General features: G+C 41.9%; 1 protein-coding gene across 1 annotated transcript; it reads right to left on the minus strand.

The window, feature by feature from the left end:
* Positions 1–90: 90 nt before the first annotated feature.
* CCZ1 (CCZ1 homolog, vacuolar protein trafficking and biogenesis associated) lies at positions 91–12,138 on the minus strand. Its single transcript, XM_063414079.1, has 15 exons — positions 11,885–12,138; positions 10,239–10,336; positions 10,023–10,116; positions 9,851–9,925; positions 8,783–8,830; positions 8,441–8,524; positions 6,357–6,532; positions 6,046–6,127; positions 5,830–5,891; positions 5,215–5,326; positions 4,590–4,623; positions 4,123–4,240; positions 2,447–2,605; positions 1,342–1,469; positions 91–438 (listed from the first exon to the last, which is right to left on the minus strand). The coding sequence occupies exons 1-15, from the start codon at positions 11,981–11,983 to the stop codon at positions 383–385; spliced, it is 1,425 nt and encodes a 474-aa protein (XP_063270149.1). The 5' UTR covers positions 11,984–12,138; the 3' UTR covers positions 91–382.
* Between the last annotated feature and the right edge of the window lie 6,250 nt (positions 12,139–18,388).

Here is an 18,388-nt window from a genome sequence, read left to right on the forward strand (position 1 = left end):
AGAATTGCTGGTTTCAGAGGGAACAGAATTTTACACCAGGGTTTGGGGTAAACTAGCAGGAAGTTACATGATGCTAATAAACACAGATGCTTCTAAAGTGTAACAATTATTAGTTTTATTTTTCAGCAAAATATTCACATACATATCAGAATGTAATGGTACAGATGAATTCAGACTGGTGTTTAGTTAGTTTGCACATAAACATTTTTAAAATTTAAAAATTTTATGGTCAGAGTTTACAGATTTTAGTAGAAATTTTCATTCTTACAAAGCAAGTATTGCTTTACTATTGTCATTATTCCAGTCAATAATATGACTAATAAAGTCTCATGTTGAACAAGTGCCTGACATTGACATCTTCAATTAATCAGCCCTTTGCAGATCAATCTAAGAAGAAAATATTATTAAACTGTGTTGCACAAAGTTTCTTCACTTCTTCTGTTAAAAAAAGAAAAAGAAAGATACATCAGTATTTTATTTTACAGAAACTTCCTCAAGAAAAACCCTGGGGATTGTCACTTGGCTTAACATATAGTTAAGGGAAGTATATTATAACTCCTTTTTCAGAGAAAGGAGGAATTAGGATGTTTTGTTACAGTAAATCAAGCCTGCAATCTTTTGCTTTGTGTTATTTGCCTAAGTTTATCAGGCACAGGAACACCCATTTACTGTTTCTGTATGGTAGGTTTGATGCTGAAAGACAGTTACAGAAAGATTGCCAAGATTCACAACTCATTCCTCTTTTTTTAAAATGCAGGTTGCTAAGCTTTGGTCCTGCCAAAGTATTAATTCTTCCCCATTGTGTAAGCGAGCACATTGCCTGCTGTTAAAATGGAGAGCCTAAGAACTGCTGCAGGATTCAAATAGATTTTTAGAGAAATAGCAATATAAAAACTTATTGCATCTTAATGTTAATTCTCACTCTTAGTAAGTCATTGTCAAAACCACATTAAAAACAAGACAGCAATGGCTGAGGATCAGACAGGCCACAATGTGTGAGTAACTAACCCTGGATCACTGATAAATAAAACCTCAGATGTAAATATATTCATCTCTCACCTGTAATACACCTTTTAAATGACTCCTAAACTAAGCTCACAATGCTCTCCTCTATTATTTGAAGGAGGAAGAATGACAGATTAATAATTAAAAATGCCTGCTGAATATTTATGCTGTCCTTTCACAGCTGGTAGTAGGCAGACTAAAACCTTAGGCAAACTCACCTGCTCTATCAAAGATCAGTCCCTCTCTAGATTTCTCATGAGATGGGTTTGATTACTTCTCTAGGGACACACATTTTAGGAGTAACTGTATTTAAAGGTAATAAGAAACAATCCTTACCATTAACTTCAATCAGATTTACATTTTTTTGATTCAAAATAACATACAGTTCTCGCTGGTCAGACTTTTTCCCAACTACCCAGTAATCACTCATTGCCTTCACAATAATTTCCTCATCTTCATCAACTCTGAAAGAAGTTTTAAAAAGTAAAGAAGGTGGCAGCAAGTTCCTCTTCACAATAAATTGTGGTTGTGCAGAATCAAAGAAAATACAAGTTCTGACTTGGCCATCATTCAGTGCAGGTCAAAGGATTCATAAGGGCTGCTTAGGACATATCCAAACGTCTCAATCAGTCACTTTTTAATTAGCCAGACTGAAGAAAACACCTCTGCTCCATTCTGGTTGGGACACACTTCACAGAATGATGATTTGCACACATTGACCAAATACTGAAAGCTGGAGAGGGGTTGGTGATCCTGAGCTTTCACAGATCTGTTAAACCTAGACCTAAACTATGCTCAACAATTGGACATATTCTATCAAGCTGTCACTAGCCCAGGACTTCCATAGTATGATGAAACACACTTTTTTAATTTATAGAATAAGGGAAACCTTTTGACGTTAGGCAGAGTGGGAAAACAGCTTGTTGCTAATTAGAGTTAATCAGCATTGTCATGTTCTTTTTTAGCTCTTCCAGTGACAGAGGGTCTCTCCCACCTTGCAGCAAGATACCCACTGGCAAGAAGCCACTTATCTTCTCCATCAGCAGGACTGCAGTGAGTGCAAGGTTTGCATTTCCTCCATTCTCTCACCCCTAGAAGCCACCAGCTGTGTTGGACAGGTGTGACACAGGCAGAACTGGTGTCCCTGTCCTTTACACTTTCCCAGCTTAGACAGACTCTCGTGTTCCCATCCCATTTGCTGAGACTACTCTGAGCCTCCAACAGATGAGATATTTTCTTTATAGAGGCCCTGGTCCTCTTTTAATTTTTGTTTAAAAGAACACTGGAAGTGTTTTTTTTAAATGGGCTACTTCTAGACCAACACAAAATACCAAACATAAACAGCCAGCCATCAACAAAAAGACTGGAAAGCGCCACTCCTTTGCAAAAATAAACCTGCTTGCCAGTAAGAGTTACAGACTATTTAATAGTAAACCATTACCTGGAAAAGTCACTGTTGATGTCACCGAGAATCTTCATGAGGTCAGGGTGAACAGATGCAAGTGATACACTGGGTGTTTTCCTCATGTGAATGGTACTTTTCTCTGCCAGGTTCATGTGATTGAAATATATAAACTTAAACTGGGGTTCCTTCTCAGCCCTAGGAAGATTTAAAAAGAAAAAAAAAAGTGATCTGTGAATACCAACATGCTCTGTAAGCACAGAGACTGGGTAGTGAGCCAATGCAAAGCTAATTTAGCCTGGACTTACCTTCATGTTGAAGAGACTTGTGGGATTGAAATTCATTTTAACACACTTTAAAAAAACCAAAAGACAACTGAGCCTGCAGAACCAGGCAGTGTTTTCCCCTTCTGCCACTCAGGCTGCCAGTAAACACACACAGAGCAGTCTGAAGGCCTTGTCCCACTCCACAGTAGTAATTCATTTGCATTTTGCTAATGAGCTGCTTTTTCTCTGCCTCATTTTGTTCCTGCTGCTCTCCCCTATGCCAGTCAAAGCTGATTTGAATGGATCCTTGGTCTTTAATTTGAGCAATAAGTCATCTTCTATTCATGTCTTTGTTATTTGTTACAACCAAGAGAACAAACTCTTCCTTGATCCAGGCAATTAGATTTCCCCCCAGTCATTTGAATGGGCCAAACAAGAGACTATTTTCAAACTCCTGCCTCTATTTCCTCTTTTGTGAAGTTAATATATAAACCTAGAGCTGTAATTTTTTGTAGAAGTCACAACAAATTGAGACTGACCAAAACCTGGCTGCAGCAACTGGTACTTGAGGCAATGCATTATTTACAAGCAGAGATACTGTGATGACACCACTCACCTCAGCACACAACCAGATACCCCTGCTCTCTGTCATGCATTAGTGTCAAGGAACTGGATCATGTTTTCAGGACACCGTGGCATTAAACTTTTAAAGAGTTAAAGCTGCCAAAGCCAGTCCCAGATGACATTTAAAAACCCCAAGTTTAATGATTTAGTAGATTGGCACAATTTCAAGCACATCCTATTCTATCCTGTGCGATTTTGCTGATTTGGGATGGTACCACTGACTGAGTTCACTCACACACCTATCTTGGGTTGAATTCCTTTTATTGCCCATATCTTTGCCATATGGAATACTGTTCTGCTTCCCCAACTAATAAATCTATCAAAAACTAAATGCAATTTTATTGCAAGTCAGCTGCAGTTCTAAGTGAAGTGTATTTTCCAAAGCATTAGCATCCTTTTTCTTTTGACTGTTTTTTGCCCCTTAAGTAATTACCTTAGTCCTGCAAAACAGAAAAATAAAAGATCTTTTTTTCCTCACCTACTATACACGGCAACATTTCAAGAAGCAGTAATTCTGGAAAAGTTCTCAACTGTAAAGCTTTCATTGTAACCACACAACTTACTCACTAAAATTCCCATTTCAGCCAGACAAAGATTTGTTCCTAAATTAGCAGCATTTATTGTTACTTCGGGGAAACCCAAATATGCAATAACATGCACTTTATAAACACTTAAGATGCAGAAAAGTAGACAAGCATTGTTTTAAGTACACCATTAACGCTTTTAAAATTTGGGCTTATGTTACCATTATTTAAGCAGTTCATTTAACCTAACTTTTCACCAACTAATGAGGGAATTCAGCAGGAAAAGAAGTGTGGTACAAACCCTGATATTCTCTTGTTGATGTTGTATTGTTCACATATGTCTGATGCCAACACTGTGAGCTGCGGCCCAACAATGCTGTCCAGTTTTCTGCAGAACTCCAGCGTGGGTGGGATTGAAGCTGTGTCAGGCAGAGAAAAGGGAGAGGTGAGATTCTCCCCACAGCTGAAGGTGCAGTTTCTGTAGTTGTTTTCTTTAAACATCAGCAAGAGTCCAAGGACAAATTTCTCCCATAATTAAAACCTCATGGGTGATTTTGAATGTGGCTAGCTGAAGCAGTATTTAGTCATTTTATTGTGTAAAATGAGTTTCTTGTGCCACTGAACAAATATAAAAGACTGAAAAAAGCACCCATAAAAAAGAGACTCAACAAATTAAGGTGAGTATTTTTCAAGAGTAAAACAAGCTGCATTTCAAAGTATTTTACATATAAAAGTCTTGGCAAATAATTGATGCTAATAGGTACTTACCATCAATCATAAAACAGACAGCTGCACTCATGGCCTGGAACAAAACAAAAGAAAAAAACCATTTACAACAGATTACTTTAACTAACTCAAATAAATGACAGTGCTTCAGTGAGGTCACAAACAGGTGAGAAGAGGTGTAAAAATATTTTTTCAAGGTAAAACTTCAATAGGATAATCTTTTTGCAGTGCTGTACAACACAGGTTAGCTATGATTTTAAAATTCAGCCCAGTTAAAAGTTTAAGTTGTAGGACAAAGATAAAACTTGGTAAAAATGCACTTTATATAAAGATATCTGCAAGAAACTCCCATTTAATGTAAGAACAAAATATTTTTTGTTTTACTGATTAACCCCATATAAAGCTAGGCATGAAATTACTTAAAGCAACTGAAGGCTGGCATTTTGTTTCAATAAAAACAATTGTTTGTTTTGGACAGGATACAGGAGAGGGGAAAAGAGAATTCGGGCTTTAAAGCTGGTTGCTAGAAATGCCAGTTTTCTGTCTCTTTGCTTTAACCTTATTCATGCACCTTTCTATACAATTCCTAAGTACTTCACATCATTGTCACCCTCATTGCATAGAGATTCCTAATTCTGTGCAGGAATTGCAGAGGAAACTGTAATACCTTATAAACTATTAAGTGAAGCTCTTCGTAAGTGTCATCAGTGTTAACAAATATTTTGGGGAAACGGCATTTTGTTTCTGGATCATTAAGATTTAAAGGTCCAGTAAGAAACCTAGAAAATAATTCAACAGGTCAGATGTGATGAATCCTTGTATTTCAGTTTCTTGAATTTAACAGATGCTCTCCAAACTTGCAATTAGGAGTTCTTGTGATTAATGATGTCCAAACCCACCAATATGCAAAATAATGTTGCCCATTTGCTTAAGTACAGAATTCCTCACTGATGTGCTGAGTACAGAGGAAGAACAAATAGAAAACTCCTAGATAAAATCTACACCTTTGTCTGGAATGCTTGACTGAAAAGAAATGACTGGAACAATTCCCAAATTTGTCACACAGTCCATCAAGAACAATGGGAAGAAAAATAAATATGCAGTGATGTTAATGAAGCATTTTCTCTTTTTTCCAAGGGTCAAGTTTTACATTGCACCAACAATTGTGTGACCCCCTGGAATGAACTGTGTGGAATATGTACTCAAAACACACACACACTCCTCCCAAAAGTTTTGCCCTGGGCGAAGAAGCAGTAGATGGTGACAGGAAAACCAGACCTACCTTCCATAGTGCTGGAGATTTCCTGGCATTTCAGCACGTATTGGAGAATCTCTTCCTGCTAACTGAGGGGAAAAAGAACATACAGGAAAAACCACCTTAGAGGCAGAGTGCAGAGAGATTTCTCTTTGGCATTTTGGCTTTTAGTACTAAATAAGCAGGAAGAAAAACCCAAAAACACCCAAGCACCTTCTCCCTCCAAACCCCCAGCCCAACTACCTCAGGCTCCATGTGCCTTGGAAACAGAGATGTTGTGAGATATTTGTACAAAATTCTCATGTCATCTTGCTCCAGTCCACTCCTAGAACATTGTCATAAAAAAGAAATAAATTATGTTTGTGCTGCAGTTCAGATCACACATTTTCCTCTCTATCTAGCTCAGACCAATGCCTTTCTTACTGTATGGTAGCCTGAGCCATGTTTTCTCATTTTCATCCAACTATGTCACTAATTTAAAAGCTTCTCTATCATGACACTTACTCATAGGATTAAAAATTGAAGATACACAAAGGAATTACTGAAGTACCTACCAGATAAGCTGGTCATTGTAGAGAAATGCAGTGTACTTGACTATGTTCAGGCTTTCTTCCATTCTATTGATAAATGACTGAATTTTCAAGTAAGTCATTTTATCCAGTGGAAAGAAGCTGATTCCACAAAACACATCCAGCAGATCACAAGACTGTAAGTGCAGTGTCTGCAAGTACTGAGAGAACAACAACAGCTGGCTTTTAGAATTCAGGTGTAGATGTAAATGACAAATTTGAGTCTAATCCCAAACAATCTGGACTAAAAATCAAAGAAAAAAAGTCCTTCCAGTGCTGCTTGTCTGACACACTCCTTCATGTGGGGACAGACTTTTTATAAAGGTTTGTAGTGACAGGACAAGGGTTTCAGACTGAAGGATGCTCAATTTAGGTTAGATATGACAAAGAAGATTTTTCCAATGAGGGTGCTCACACAATGGCACAGCTTCTTCAGAGAGGTGGTGAATGCCCCATCCTGGAAACATTCACAGCCAGATTGGACAAAACTCTGAGTAATCTGATCTAGTTGAAAATGTCTCTGTTCATAGCAGGGGGTTGGCCTAAATGACCTTTAAAGGTACCTTCTTACTCAAACCATTCTGTGATTCCACGTGTGAGTGCATAAATGTGATTCCAGGTGTCACTTTGCTTTTATTTAATCATTATGAAAACAGCTTTTCAGTAAAGTTCAAGATCTTTTGAGAGTATAAGCAAGCAAAGCCTATCTTACTGATATTAAATTTGACATTCAGATGCAGAAATAGGAACAGTTGCTTTCAATGTGCAATGGAATAAGTAATTTCCATTATTCACTTTCTTGATAGGCTGTAACCTTTAGCAAGAGATTTCAAACGCACTGTGGTCTGTGGAAGATGCTTTACCCAATGGCTCCCTCTACAGTCACTCCACATTACCGAATACTCACAAGTAACACAGACCAACAGCGTGACAGATCTGTCACAGCTTGTAAGTCTCTCTGTTTTAGCAATAAAAAAATATTACTTTCTTTTTTGCAAAGGTATACTTTTAGTTTAGTCTGGACAGTAGCACACATCAGCTCCTCATGGTACTCCTTGTGTTTATTCTGGAGTCTACCACAAGTCTTACAAAAAACAAGCAGACCCTCCCCAAATCCACAAGCAAAGCTCGTACTTCTGTTTACAGTCACAACCATTCTAAAAGTCTGTTAAAAGAGCAGAATTTTAAACACCATTACACAGTGTCTACACTCCATCATTATCAGAGATCTCAAGACCACAAAAGCACAAACTGCTGACAGCAGTCCTGTTTCCTTGCTTGCAAACAAGAAAAATGGGGCCAGGCAGGCACTTTTCAAGTGTGATCCAACTTTTCATGTAGGAACTCAAAATTCTGCCAGATGAGACTACTCAGTTACTTTATGTGAAAAACAGGTTTTGCTTTTCATCCTTTCACTAAAACACCAGCTATGAAATGACATTCTGAAGACCATAATGCATGGAATATTTCCTGAAGCCTTCTCAGGACTGGCTACTAATTCCACATGGGGGTGGAATAGGGGGGAGAAGTTAAAAAAATTCATCTGTTCACTACTTCACAGTACTACAGGACTAAGCTGGTTGTGGAATCTTCACCCCTGGAGGTTTTAAAGTCTCAATCACCCAAAGCACTGGGCAGGATAGTTCAAATTCAGTGTTCCTCTGCTTTGAGTAGGAGGCTGAACTGGATGACCTCCCCAGATTCCTTCTAGCCTCAATGAATCTTCAAGAGTCACTCAAACAGGTCTGTACAAACTGTTATCACTGTAACCAATTCAAACATTAAAGCAGAACTTTGAAAGAAGGAACACAATTCCATCAGAAAAAAGATCCAACAGTTAAGATGTTCCATCAAGCCATAACCACACTTGTGGTTCAACTCCATTTAAAGAACCTACTCTGTCAGAAAAAGCAGGAAGTATTTAACAAAATGCGTAACCACACACTTTGTGTTGACTCTACATCTTTTCCACAGCCTGTGTTTTAGAGTCACATTGCTGACACTTTTTCTTTTTTTTTGTGTTTTATTTCCAGTGCATTTATCTATATGCCTGAAAAGTTAGATCTTACCCGATGGAAGAACTTCTCTAGTCTCTCCTTCAGCACTTTCACACCCCCATCTTCCATGGCTTTCAGGAACGTGCCATTGAAAAGCTAACAGTTTGAAGGGAAAAAAGTCAGTTGGGCAATCATTTACAGTAATTTCTTGTAACTTGGCTATGAATTTAGATTACAACACAGCTCCCATTCATCAACACACAAAAATCCAAATGTATCCCTTCTTTATTGAAAAAACACTTAGATTTGCAGAGTCCAGGTTTATATGACCGTAGAAGCAAGTATTTATGTGTCACTGAAGTATCTCATGCTCTGGTTTTGTAAAAGGCCTTGAGCCTCCAGAGTTAACCCTACCTTGTACATGCTGTAGCACTGCTGGAGGACTGAACTATAAACCTTGTCCTGCAGGAAAGAGAGCAGCACATCAGTAGGAGCAGAGGCAGAATGACAAGTGTTTTGGCTGAGCTACACAGAACATGTTTTTAAAGAGCTTGCAAAGACACAAATCAGAGAAATCAATCTCTGAAAAGTTAAATGGCATTCTCAGTCAGCATCTATAAATGTCTCTATACGTACAAAGTAAGATTTCTACAGAGGGAGTCCCTTCCCCCCTCACATTTAGTACCAAAAGCACCTTAAGAACTCATGCCAAGGATTCCAGTTACAAACAGGGCCCTTCCCTGAGGCAGTGGAACCTTTCTGACAGCTCTCTCCTCATCCAAACCAAAGGCTGAAGAATGTGGGACACTACCACAGGGTTTATGGGGCTGAGATCTTAGCCCAGAGCAAAAAAAGGCTATTTTATCTGGCAAAATAGAGTCCCCATGACTCCAACCCTTTTCTTAGGACACAAAGAGGAACAAAAGTAATGCACACTGTAATGAAGAGAGGCAGGATAACCAACCAGCTTTTTAATTATAATTCCATGCTGCCAAATAATCTTCCTGTATGCAATTGAACAGACCTAACGATACTGCAGCTTGGACAAGAAATCCCGTCATAGTTATGAGCTTTTTTAGTTTTCCAGATTATTAGTAAATATTACTATCAGTCTTAAGAAAGTAGTAACATGTATACTGGCACCTAATAAAAATATAGAGATTCAAGAACTTAATTAAACAAACAGATTCTAAGAAATATTCACCTACTCCAAGCTAAAAGTCTCACAGCTGTATATTTCACCAGTGTTCATTGAATGATCTTGAACTGTTCTTTGGATAATTCTCTATCTTGTGCTCTTCTTTAAATTTTTCTGAAAAGTACTTTGCCCTTTCTCCATTTATGGAGATAGGTATAGATATATACAAAACCAATTTAACAGCAGTTCAAGAAGAATTAAACTAAGATATTTCTGGAAGTACTCTTAAAAGTACAACATAACTCATTTAAAAAAAAAAAAAAAAAAGGAAAGTTTATTATTACCAGCAATTCTTCTTCCTGGTATTCATAGACTGGCTTTCCATCTTTGTGTTTTTCTATTATGGGATTCCGTACAACCTAGGAAGTGGAACAGGCTGGTATTAGACAATGCAGAATGCATTGAGAACACTGCAGGATGGTGTTTTAGGAATATGCATATCACGTGCATAAGTACCATGACCATCCAGAAGTTTTCTTCAGGTTCATGGAAAAACTGTCTATTCTTCTGTGTATGTAATGATTTTGCAGGTTTTGTTGGGCTAAATGTCCTGGAAAGAAAACATATATGTAGATATAGATATTTATACATACTCACAACAAGAAGACATATAACTGAGATATTTAAAATACAGTGCTTGTACGAAAACAGTTACCCATGCAGACTTCCTACCTCGTGAACTGCACTATAGCTTCACATAGCCCCACATTTCTAATTTTTTCATTCTTTTCTACTTCATTGGGGTGATAGAAGAGAATCTTCTTTTCTTCCTAAAATTTGAAAAAAGAATCCAAACAAATGCATTTTAACAAAACAAACAAATACTGAGTTCATGGTTTGCTTGTTTTTTAATCCCTTAATAACCTAGTCAGAATTTTATTTTGTATCAAAATGGGCTTCTGTAATAACAGATGAAAGGCATATTAAGCACACTTAAGCAGTCAATCATCCCATGATATATCAAAGTAGTTTGTAAATTGAAGGCTATTGAAATCACAGTCACTCCTCAGCCTGTTCGAAGCAAGGCGAGCTTCAAAGCCAGCTCAAAGCATGGCAAGCTTCAAAAGCAGCTCAGATTGCTCCAGGCCTTGTCCAGTCATGTGTTCAATACCTCCACAGATGGGAATCCCACAACCTTCCAGCCCTGCTCTGATGTTAGATCACTTCACCGTGAAGAATTATTTTTTTTTCTATCTCATCAGAATTGCCCTTCATCCCTCCTCATTCTTTCACTTCAAGAACCTGACTGCATCATCCACCACCATCCTCCAGGCAGGTGAGACTGCCCTCTGCCCCTTTTCCACATCGTCTCTCCTCCAGGCTGCAAAAATGCAGCTCCTCTGGTACGCCACGGACTGCACCCCCTGACTGACTCAGGGGTTCTCCACTAGGCTATTTCAGTTTGCCAGTATTTTTCCTACTCTGGAGATCCCTGGAGGAACACAGCACCTGCCACCACCTCACATGCGCTGGGCAGAGGGGAAGCATTGGCTTGGCTGGACCTGCTGAGCCGCCCTCCCTCCCTCCCGCAGCCACAAGCGCTCGCTGCTGATTCACGTAGGACCTGTTGTTCACAGACTCCCTGGTCCTGTTTTGCAGAGCTGCTCCCAACCAGTCCCCCCGACCCGCCGGGGTGAGCCGGATTATTCCACCCCTCACACGGGGCTTTGCCGAGGTTTCTGCTCAGTCCCCAGCTCGCTGAGGGTCCCTCCGAACAGCACCAGCAGAACAACAGCTTCCCCCGCCCTGGGGTCACCCACCTCCTCATCCTGTCGCCGCTAAATATGTGAGTACACTGCTCTGTTCAAAAGCTATTAAAGCTGAGCATGAACCACACAACACGCTGCTACCTAAAGCTAGTGACCAGAGCTTCTTGACTTTTCTTACGAAGAGACACAACGGCGAATAAACACTAGCAGTAGCTTGACTGTAACAAAGCTAAACAGTAACCTTTCTACCATATTGTATCCACGTCGAGAAAGTTATTTTAAGACAAAGTTAGAGCATCAGTAAAACAGTTGCTGGCTGCCCAGCTCCCCATCTACACCACACGCCCCGCTGCTGACACCATCTCGGATAGTGTTTCTTTTCGTGTGAGCAGTGACAGACCCCAGTGGGGGCGGCAGTCGCCCCCGGCCCCGCGGGTACCCAAATGCCAGCTGGGGATGCGGCGGGCCGGGAGAGCCGCAGCTGCCACCGCCTTTGTGCGGGGCCGCTCCGCAGGGACAGCGCCGAGCCGCACACGCTGCGGGCCGGCCTCGGCCACGGAGGAACCGCGTCTCCTTCCCCGCATCCCCGGGCGCGACAACCCCCGGTACCTCTCCCTCTTTGGGCCCCAGCTTCGGGTTGTATATGAAGAAACTGAGGAGGGTCGGAGCGAGCTGCTTCTCCTGGCCGGCCGCGCCCGCCGCCGCCATCCTGAGCCTGGGGCCGGCAGCCGCCAGACACCATCGGGGATCGGCCCGAGGCCGCCGCGGCACCGGCACCGGCCCCGCCGCGTTTCCAGCGGCCCCGGCCCGGCCGCGGTTCCGCCTCCGCGCCCCGGAAGCGCAGCAGCGGCCGGGAAGCGCTCCCGGCCCGGGCGCCCGCAGCGCCCCCAGCGGCGGGCGCGGGAACGGCGGGAGGGGGAGCCTGTGCCCGGCGTGCCCTCAGCCAGGGACTGTGCCCGGCGTCCCCTCAGCCAGGGACTGTGCCCGGCGTTCCCTCAGGCAGGGACTGTGCCCGGCGTGCCCTCAGCCAGGGACTGTGCCCGGCGTGCCCTCAGCCAGGGACTGTGCCCGGCGTTCCCTCAGGCAGGGACTGTGCCCGGCGTGCCCTCAGGCAGGGACTGTGCCCGGCGTGCCCTCAGCCAGGGACTGTGCCCGGCGTTCCCTCAACCGGAGCCTGTGCCCGGCGTTCCCTCGGCCCGAGCCTGTGCCCGGCGTTCCCTCAGCCGGAGCCTGTGCCCGAAGTTCCCTCAACCGGAGCCTGTGCCCGGCGTTCCCTCAGCCGGGACCATGCTTGGCGTTCCCCCAGCCGGAGCCTCTGCCCGGCGTCCCCTCAGCCAGGGACTGTGCCCGGTGTTCCCTCAGCCAGGGACTGTGCCCGGTGTTCCCTCGGCCGGAGCCTGTGCCCGGCGTTCCCTCAACCGGAGCCTGTGCCCATTTTTCCCTCAGCTGGAGACTGTGCCCATTTTTCCCTCAGCCGGAGCCTGTGCCCGGCGTTCCCTCGGCCGGAGCCTGTGCCCATTTTTCCCTCAGCTGGAGCCTGTGCCCATTTTTCCCTCAGCCGGGGCCGTGCCAGGTCAGGACCGCGATTCCTGCCGGGTCCTGCCCGCAGCCGCTCGCGGGCGGGGAGCTCCGGCCGGTGGGCCCGGGGGTACCGCCGTGCCCCGGCCATCGCATCCCTGTTAGAAACGCAAAACCACGAGCGGTTCACTCACCCCAGGCTCGTTCGGAGCTTCCTGGCAGCTGTAAAAAGAAACGCTTCATTTTTACAGGTAGAACCCGAGATTTGAAAGATGAAATCAAGTTTGAGTAAATTGAAGGAACTGGCATGCAGCATCACTTATGTAGGTAATCCTTTCACCATAAATAGATAAGCCTATTCCAATTCTTTTTCCATTTTCTGTCTGGCACATTTAAGACAGTGGCATTTAACTAATAAAATAAGCTTTTCTATTACTTTTCGATTGCCCTTATAATAAAATTCAGTGTGAGCTAAACCAGAAGTAAAAATGGCTACATGATGAGATATATAATTTTCTTCTCCATAGGAGTGTGAAGTTTAGGAATTTGAATAAACTAAGGTTACATAATTGTTTAAATAAACAGCTGGGTAGCGTATAGAAGTTATAACTGAATATCTTATTCCACCAAATTATTTAGAAGACTGTACTGGTAAACTCTCTTAAAGCTGTGCCAAACTGAATCTGAAAAAACACAGTATTTCTTGAGTTTTTAACTTTTTTCCTTTTGTTATTATTTCAGTTCCTATCATCACTCTTAGTTTATATTTACTTTCATCACCAGTAGCATCATTTGTGTAGTCCTTCCCAGCCTCAGCAGCTGGTGTATTCCTTGAGAATCCAGCCCAGTGCAGTAGGAGCACTGTGTGGAATAGAGATGCTCTAACACTGCAGCAATTTAATATTTAATATGTGCACTCAAAACATGAGAGGTGTAAGCCAGAGAGGGATGACCACTGCTTCCCCCTGGGCTGCTGGAGTCAGCTCCATCCCATCCCTGCTTCTTTGTGCCATGGCTCAGCTTGGAGTTTGGAGATGTGAGTTCATGTGGGTGTGTGCAGGCTCCTTGCCGTGGGTGCAGAGATCACCTCCACGCTGGGTGTCACCTTTCCTGCCAGCACAGGTGGCGTTTAACCCAAACCACTCGAGTGAGCAGCTCCTCCTGGACAGGCAGGAGTGACATGACAGGCTGAGGCACACCACACACAGAGCATTTCCAGATAGTCCAGCCAGGTCTTGGACAGCTGTAGGAAATGTTTCCAAAGCTGCAGAGAGAATCTGCATTATCGTTTCATGGTGTTTTCAGAGAGGTCTCAGCAGAAGGTGACTCCTTTTCCTTGCCAGCAAGGCAGGATGAGGGAAGGCCTTGCTGTGCTGGGCTCCCCAGTGTTTCCCTGAGCAGGTTCTGAGGGAGGATCAAGGCCAAATGTGTCAGGATGAGATATCCACACAGAGTAATTCTTGTTTCCTACCCTACAGCTCTGAGTAAAATTCAGCAGTGTGTGCAGAACGGCCCATTCATTGTGGTCTGTCCATTTGAAGGGTGCAGCACACTTGAGACAGTTTCTAGGAACATCCAGTCAGGATTGAATATATCAAACAAAAGGAGGCAAATTCCCCTCCTTGCTTGTGCTCTTGGGCCAGAGGGGAAGTTAACTTGCTTATAATACTCAAAGCAAAACAAGGAAAATCTTAATATTGGTAGTATTGACAGTCAAATAATTTCTTACCAGAAGAAGTTAAAAACCAGCAGTGACTGTAGATTTTTGCTTGTGCTGGTTGAAATGTTTAGATGTGTGTTTGTTCAGGATCTTGCAATATGGAGATCTGGGCTGTGACTGGGGTGCCTGTTCACTGCTGCAGTACAAACTCTGGTGCAAGGGATATATTGTGGAGATACACAGAGTGGGACACAGGGTACTCACTGTGAAGGGGGATTCCTGAGGAAGGTGTTTCCATGTCCAGCTTTCCTTAGGAAGGGAATTAATGTATGTGTGGTGATTGCTAACATATAATTCTGCTCTGTGTAACCTCATCTGCAACTTGACTTTGCTTTTGGTGCAAGTATTTGTGAGAATCTGCAATGAGAGTGATAACAGATTCAATTAAATTATTACATTTCTAATGTACACATTATCAGGGCATGAAGAAACTTCGATTGTGGTTCCAATTTCATCCCATCTTCTTAATTGTATGTGCAGTAACACCACACCTTGACATTTGCAAAGTGGCATCAGATCACCCCGAGTTTGAAATGTGATTCCCAGCCCATGATTATGTAAAATTAAACTGCTGCATAAGTACATTGGGAATTTGCAGGACAACCCCTGCATCCAGGGACAACCAATTAACAACTTTATGAGTGCTTTCCAATTTGTTTTTAAAAATACATAGAAGTAAGAAATAGCATTGTGTAGACATATGTTTTGGTTTGTTGAACCTATTTCTGGATACTATTTTGAGCACTTCCATCAGCTGTGTAGTAGCAGACTTCACAAAAAGGTGTACTATAAATCACTCTGGGTGTTAGAGCTGACAGCTTTAAATAAATACAGCTGACAGCTCAAATAGCTGTTCCATTGACAGTATGCAGTCTAAATGTGTTAACAAATGTGTGGACTCAGCAGTCTGGGATTCGTTTAGCCAATAAATTACAAAATAATGCTGTGATCCAGCAAAAAGGACAATGCCTGTGTATCCCGGGTCTGCATGCTTTGTTAACAGTGCAGCAGGCCTGTGGAGCTGTGTGGGAAAACACAACAGTGCAGCTGCAGCTGGCTCTGTGAGACAGCCTGCACATCCCCCAGGCTCCTTCTGAGTGTGATGTCAGGGAATGTGAGCAGCACTGGGGGTGTCGTGGTGAGTAATGGTTTAATAATGGATGCATTTCCTTTGCAGGACCAGAGATTTCATAAAGGAAGGCAGTAACTTCACACTAGCTTGGGCTATGATTAAGCTTACAAAGTTAATGAGTAGCAATTGAAAAACTGCTTTCATGCAAAACTTGAGATATTGAAATGTTTTTGTTTAATATTACTAGCTTGCATCTGAAGAAAAGCTGTGAAGAGAGATGAGGAAGGGGCTAGGCAGTTAAAAGAATTTCAGCTCTGAAGATGGATTAAATTAATATGTTAATTATTTCCAATCTGAGCACAGCAAAAAGTGAGAATTACATTAAGAATTATGTCACAGTTTGACACATTCAAGGAATGGCATTTGACTGCTTAGAGGCTGAATAAAGCTCTGGGTTTTTTTATATCCTTATTTTAACTGTTCACAGAGTAGACTGGCACAAGGTTTTACAGGGTACGTTATGTGAACATGGAATAGCACTCTTGAGACCTGTATTTTAAGGGACTCATAAGTATTCTGGTGTTTGCTAAAAATGTAGGTTTTTCATAGTTGTGTCTAGTGAATAATTGTATGCAATGTACAATTGGCAATTCTGATAACCAGCTGCAACTCCTATTGCAATCTGTAAACACAATTGCCAGTGATGGCTGATTTCTGACTGCTGCCTTTCATGTCAAATTGTGCTGAATGCAGTAGATTACTTATTATTTCCATCCTATTCATTAAATATATACTTAGAGTCAGCACCCATATCAATATGTTTAATGGGGGTTAAACATGGTCAGTATACTTAGTTTTTCCTTCCTTGTCAGTCAATAAAACCCTGCCCAGGAGCTTTCCCAATTGCAGGGGCCTGCCTGAAGCAGTGGGAATCCTACATACAATGTCTCCAGGAGATTTACCAGTGGTGTTTTATTGTAGGCTAGGTAGCAGACAAATATCTTTGTCAGTGAATAAATTCAGATTGAGTTATCACTATCACATGTTTTACAAGAGCATTCAAAGTATGATTTAATATTTCAAGGATCCCAGGGAAGTGATAAGATGTTTTAATTTTAAATATTTCTTCTTACAAGTCAACAAGTTTTCCCTTACTTGAATCTGCTGGGGTAGGTGCTGCAGTACTGGGGTTTTTAAGGTACTTTTTTCCTGATGGAAAGCATGGAAAGATTCCTTAACTGCAATACTTCGGCTATTTGAGAGATCTCAGAATATCTTGAGTAGTGCAAGTGTATTTTTCTGTTTGGTGACCTTCTCTAGCATCCTGTTGCCTCTCAGTGGAGAATAGCAGAATTCATTCTTTGCCCCTGGGTTTCTTTGTCGAGGTCCACAGTGCAAAGGCTGAGACATTGGAAGGAACTCGAGTTCAGAGTGCAGCAGCACCTGGAAAATTCTTTATTTTACAGGCATTTGCCTGCCTGATGTAACATGATTAGTCAAGGTCAGAACACTTAATTATCAGTGAAATGGAGAGCAGTTTGTTTGTTACTTACATGTGAACTACTCCAAGACCCTTCTGTCATCAGAGTGATTTCCTTGCCAGGAACACACTTTATTTCTTGTGACTGCCCTGTGACATCCATCTAATGTTCTGAGAATGGCCATGGGTCAGTTCCTCGGCTTGTGTAAATCTGAACAGCTCTGTTTAAGTCACTGATACTCTAGAGATTTATATTCTAGAGCATATTTCATAATGTTAAGAAGTAGTGTAACAGAATCCAATGTTCATTTTTTATCATTTATCTTATTTTTGTTCAATAAAAAAAATTATAATGACCATATTAAATGTATTGAGTCTATCAGCTTATAAACAACTTGTATGTCAAATTAATCTGCTTGAAAACATCTTAAAATGATACAAAAATTCTGTTTTCAATTGTTAAGTGTTAAGAATTGTGGTTCAATATGTACATTTTTTTTTAAAGGCGATGGACGTTTCTTGTCTGGTTTGCCATTGCTTGGCTCCCAAAAGAGTAGGTAGCTGCAGAGAGCACAGAGGAAGAACCAGGGAGGAATCATTATGGAATTTGTTTTGGGTTAAAGTGTCTCAGCTGTCTCGGAGGATAGCACTGCATGAACTTTTCTTCACAATGAGAATAGGAGAATTTTAATTTATTGAACTGCTTTTGCTTTGATGATGATGATGTTTTAACCAACAGAAATTTTTGTTAGGTTTGCAACACGCAGGCTGGGAGAGAGCACAGGCTCAGCTCATGGAAGAAAGCATTAACTGGATGGACTCTGTGACTCTGGTGCTCTGGAAGATACACGGTCCTGTTCACAAGTCCATTTAGATTCAGTCTCTTGCCCAGGAACAGCTAGTTATCTCATAAACAGCTCCATTCTGGGTTTGGGGGGTTTGTGCACAATTACCAGTATTCATAGAGACTTTTGATAAGGAAGAAATGCAGTTTATTTTGAATGTAGTCGTTTGCAGCAAAGGAAGAAATGCCCTGAAACTGCAGTGACTGAACTGTTCACTTTGCTCAAAGGCTTCTGTTGTGTTGTGGTGCCTCTGCAAGCTGCATGTGTGTTACCTGCAACATGCTAATGTTTAGAAAGCAAGTGAAGGTATAAATGTTCCATCAGAGCATCTGAATGTCTCCTTTTCTAACGAATCAATGAAATGTTTGCTCATAAAAAGAGATTTCTTCAGCATTCCTAGAGATGGATGCATTTATGAGGGACATTTTTAATGCATCTGTCCAGCCCACCAGGGAGAGTTGGAGCTTTCTCAACATGC

The sequence above is a fragment of the Prinia subflava genome, chromosome 17 (genome assembly GCF_021018805.1).
Source record: "Prinia subflava isolate CZ2003 ecotype Zambia chromosome 17, Cam_Psub_1.2, whole genome shotgun sequence".
Taxonomy (NCBI): domain Eukaryota; kingdom Metazoa; phylum Chordata; class Aves; order Passeriformes; family Cisticolidae; genus Prinia; species Prinia subflava.

Coding starts and splice junctions, on each gene's coding strand:
- CCZ1 (XM_063414079.1), bottom strand. CDS start 11,983: ATGGCGGCGGCGGGCGCGGCCGGCCAGGAGAAGCAGCTCGCTCCGACC. Junction 4,624..5,214: donor TTCACTTAATAGTTTATAAG/GTATTACAGTTT, acceptor GTTTTGTTCCAG/GCCATGAGTGCAGCTGTCTG. Junction 439..1,341: donor AAATCTGATTGAAGTTAATG/GTAAGGATTGTT, acceptor TTTTTTTAACAG/AAGAAGTGAAGAAACTTTGT.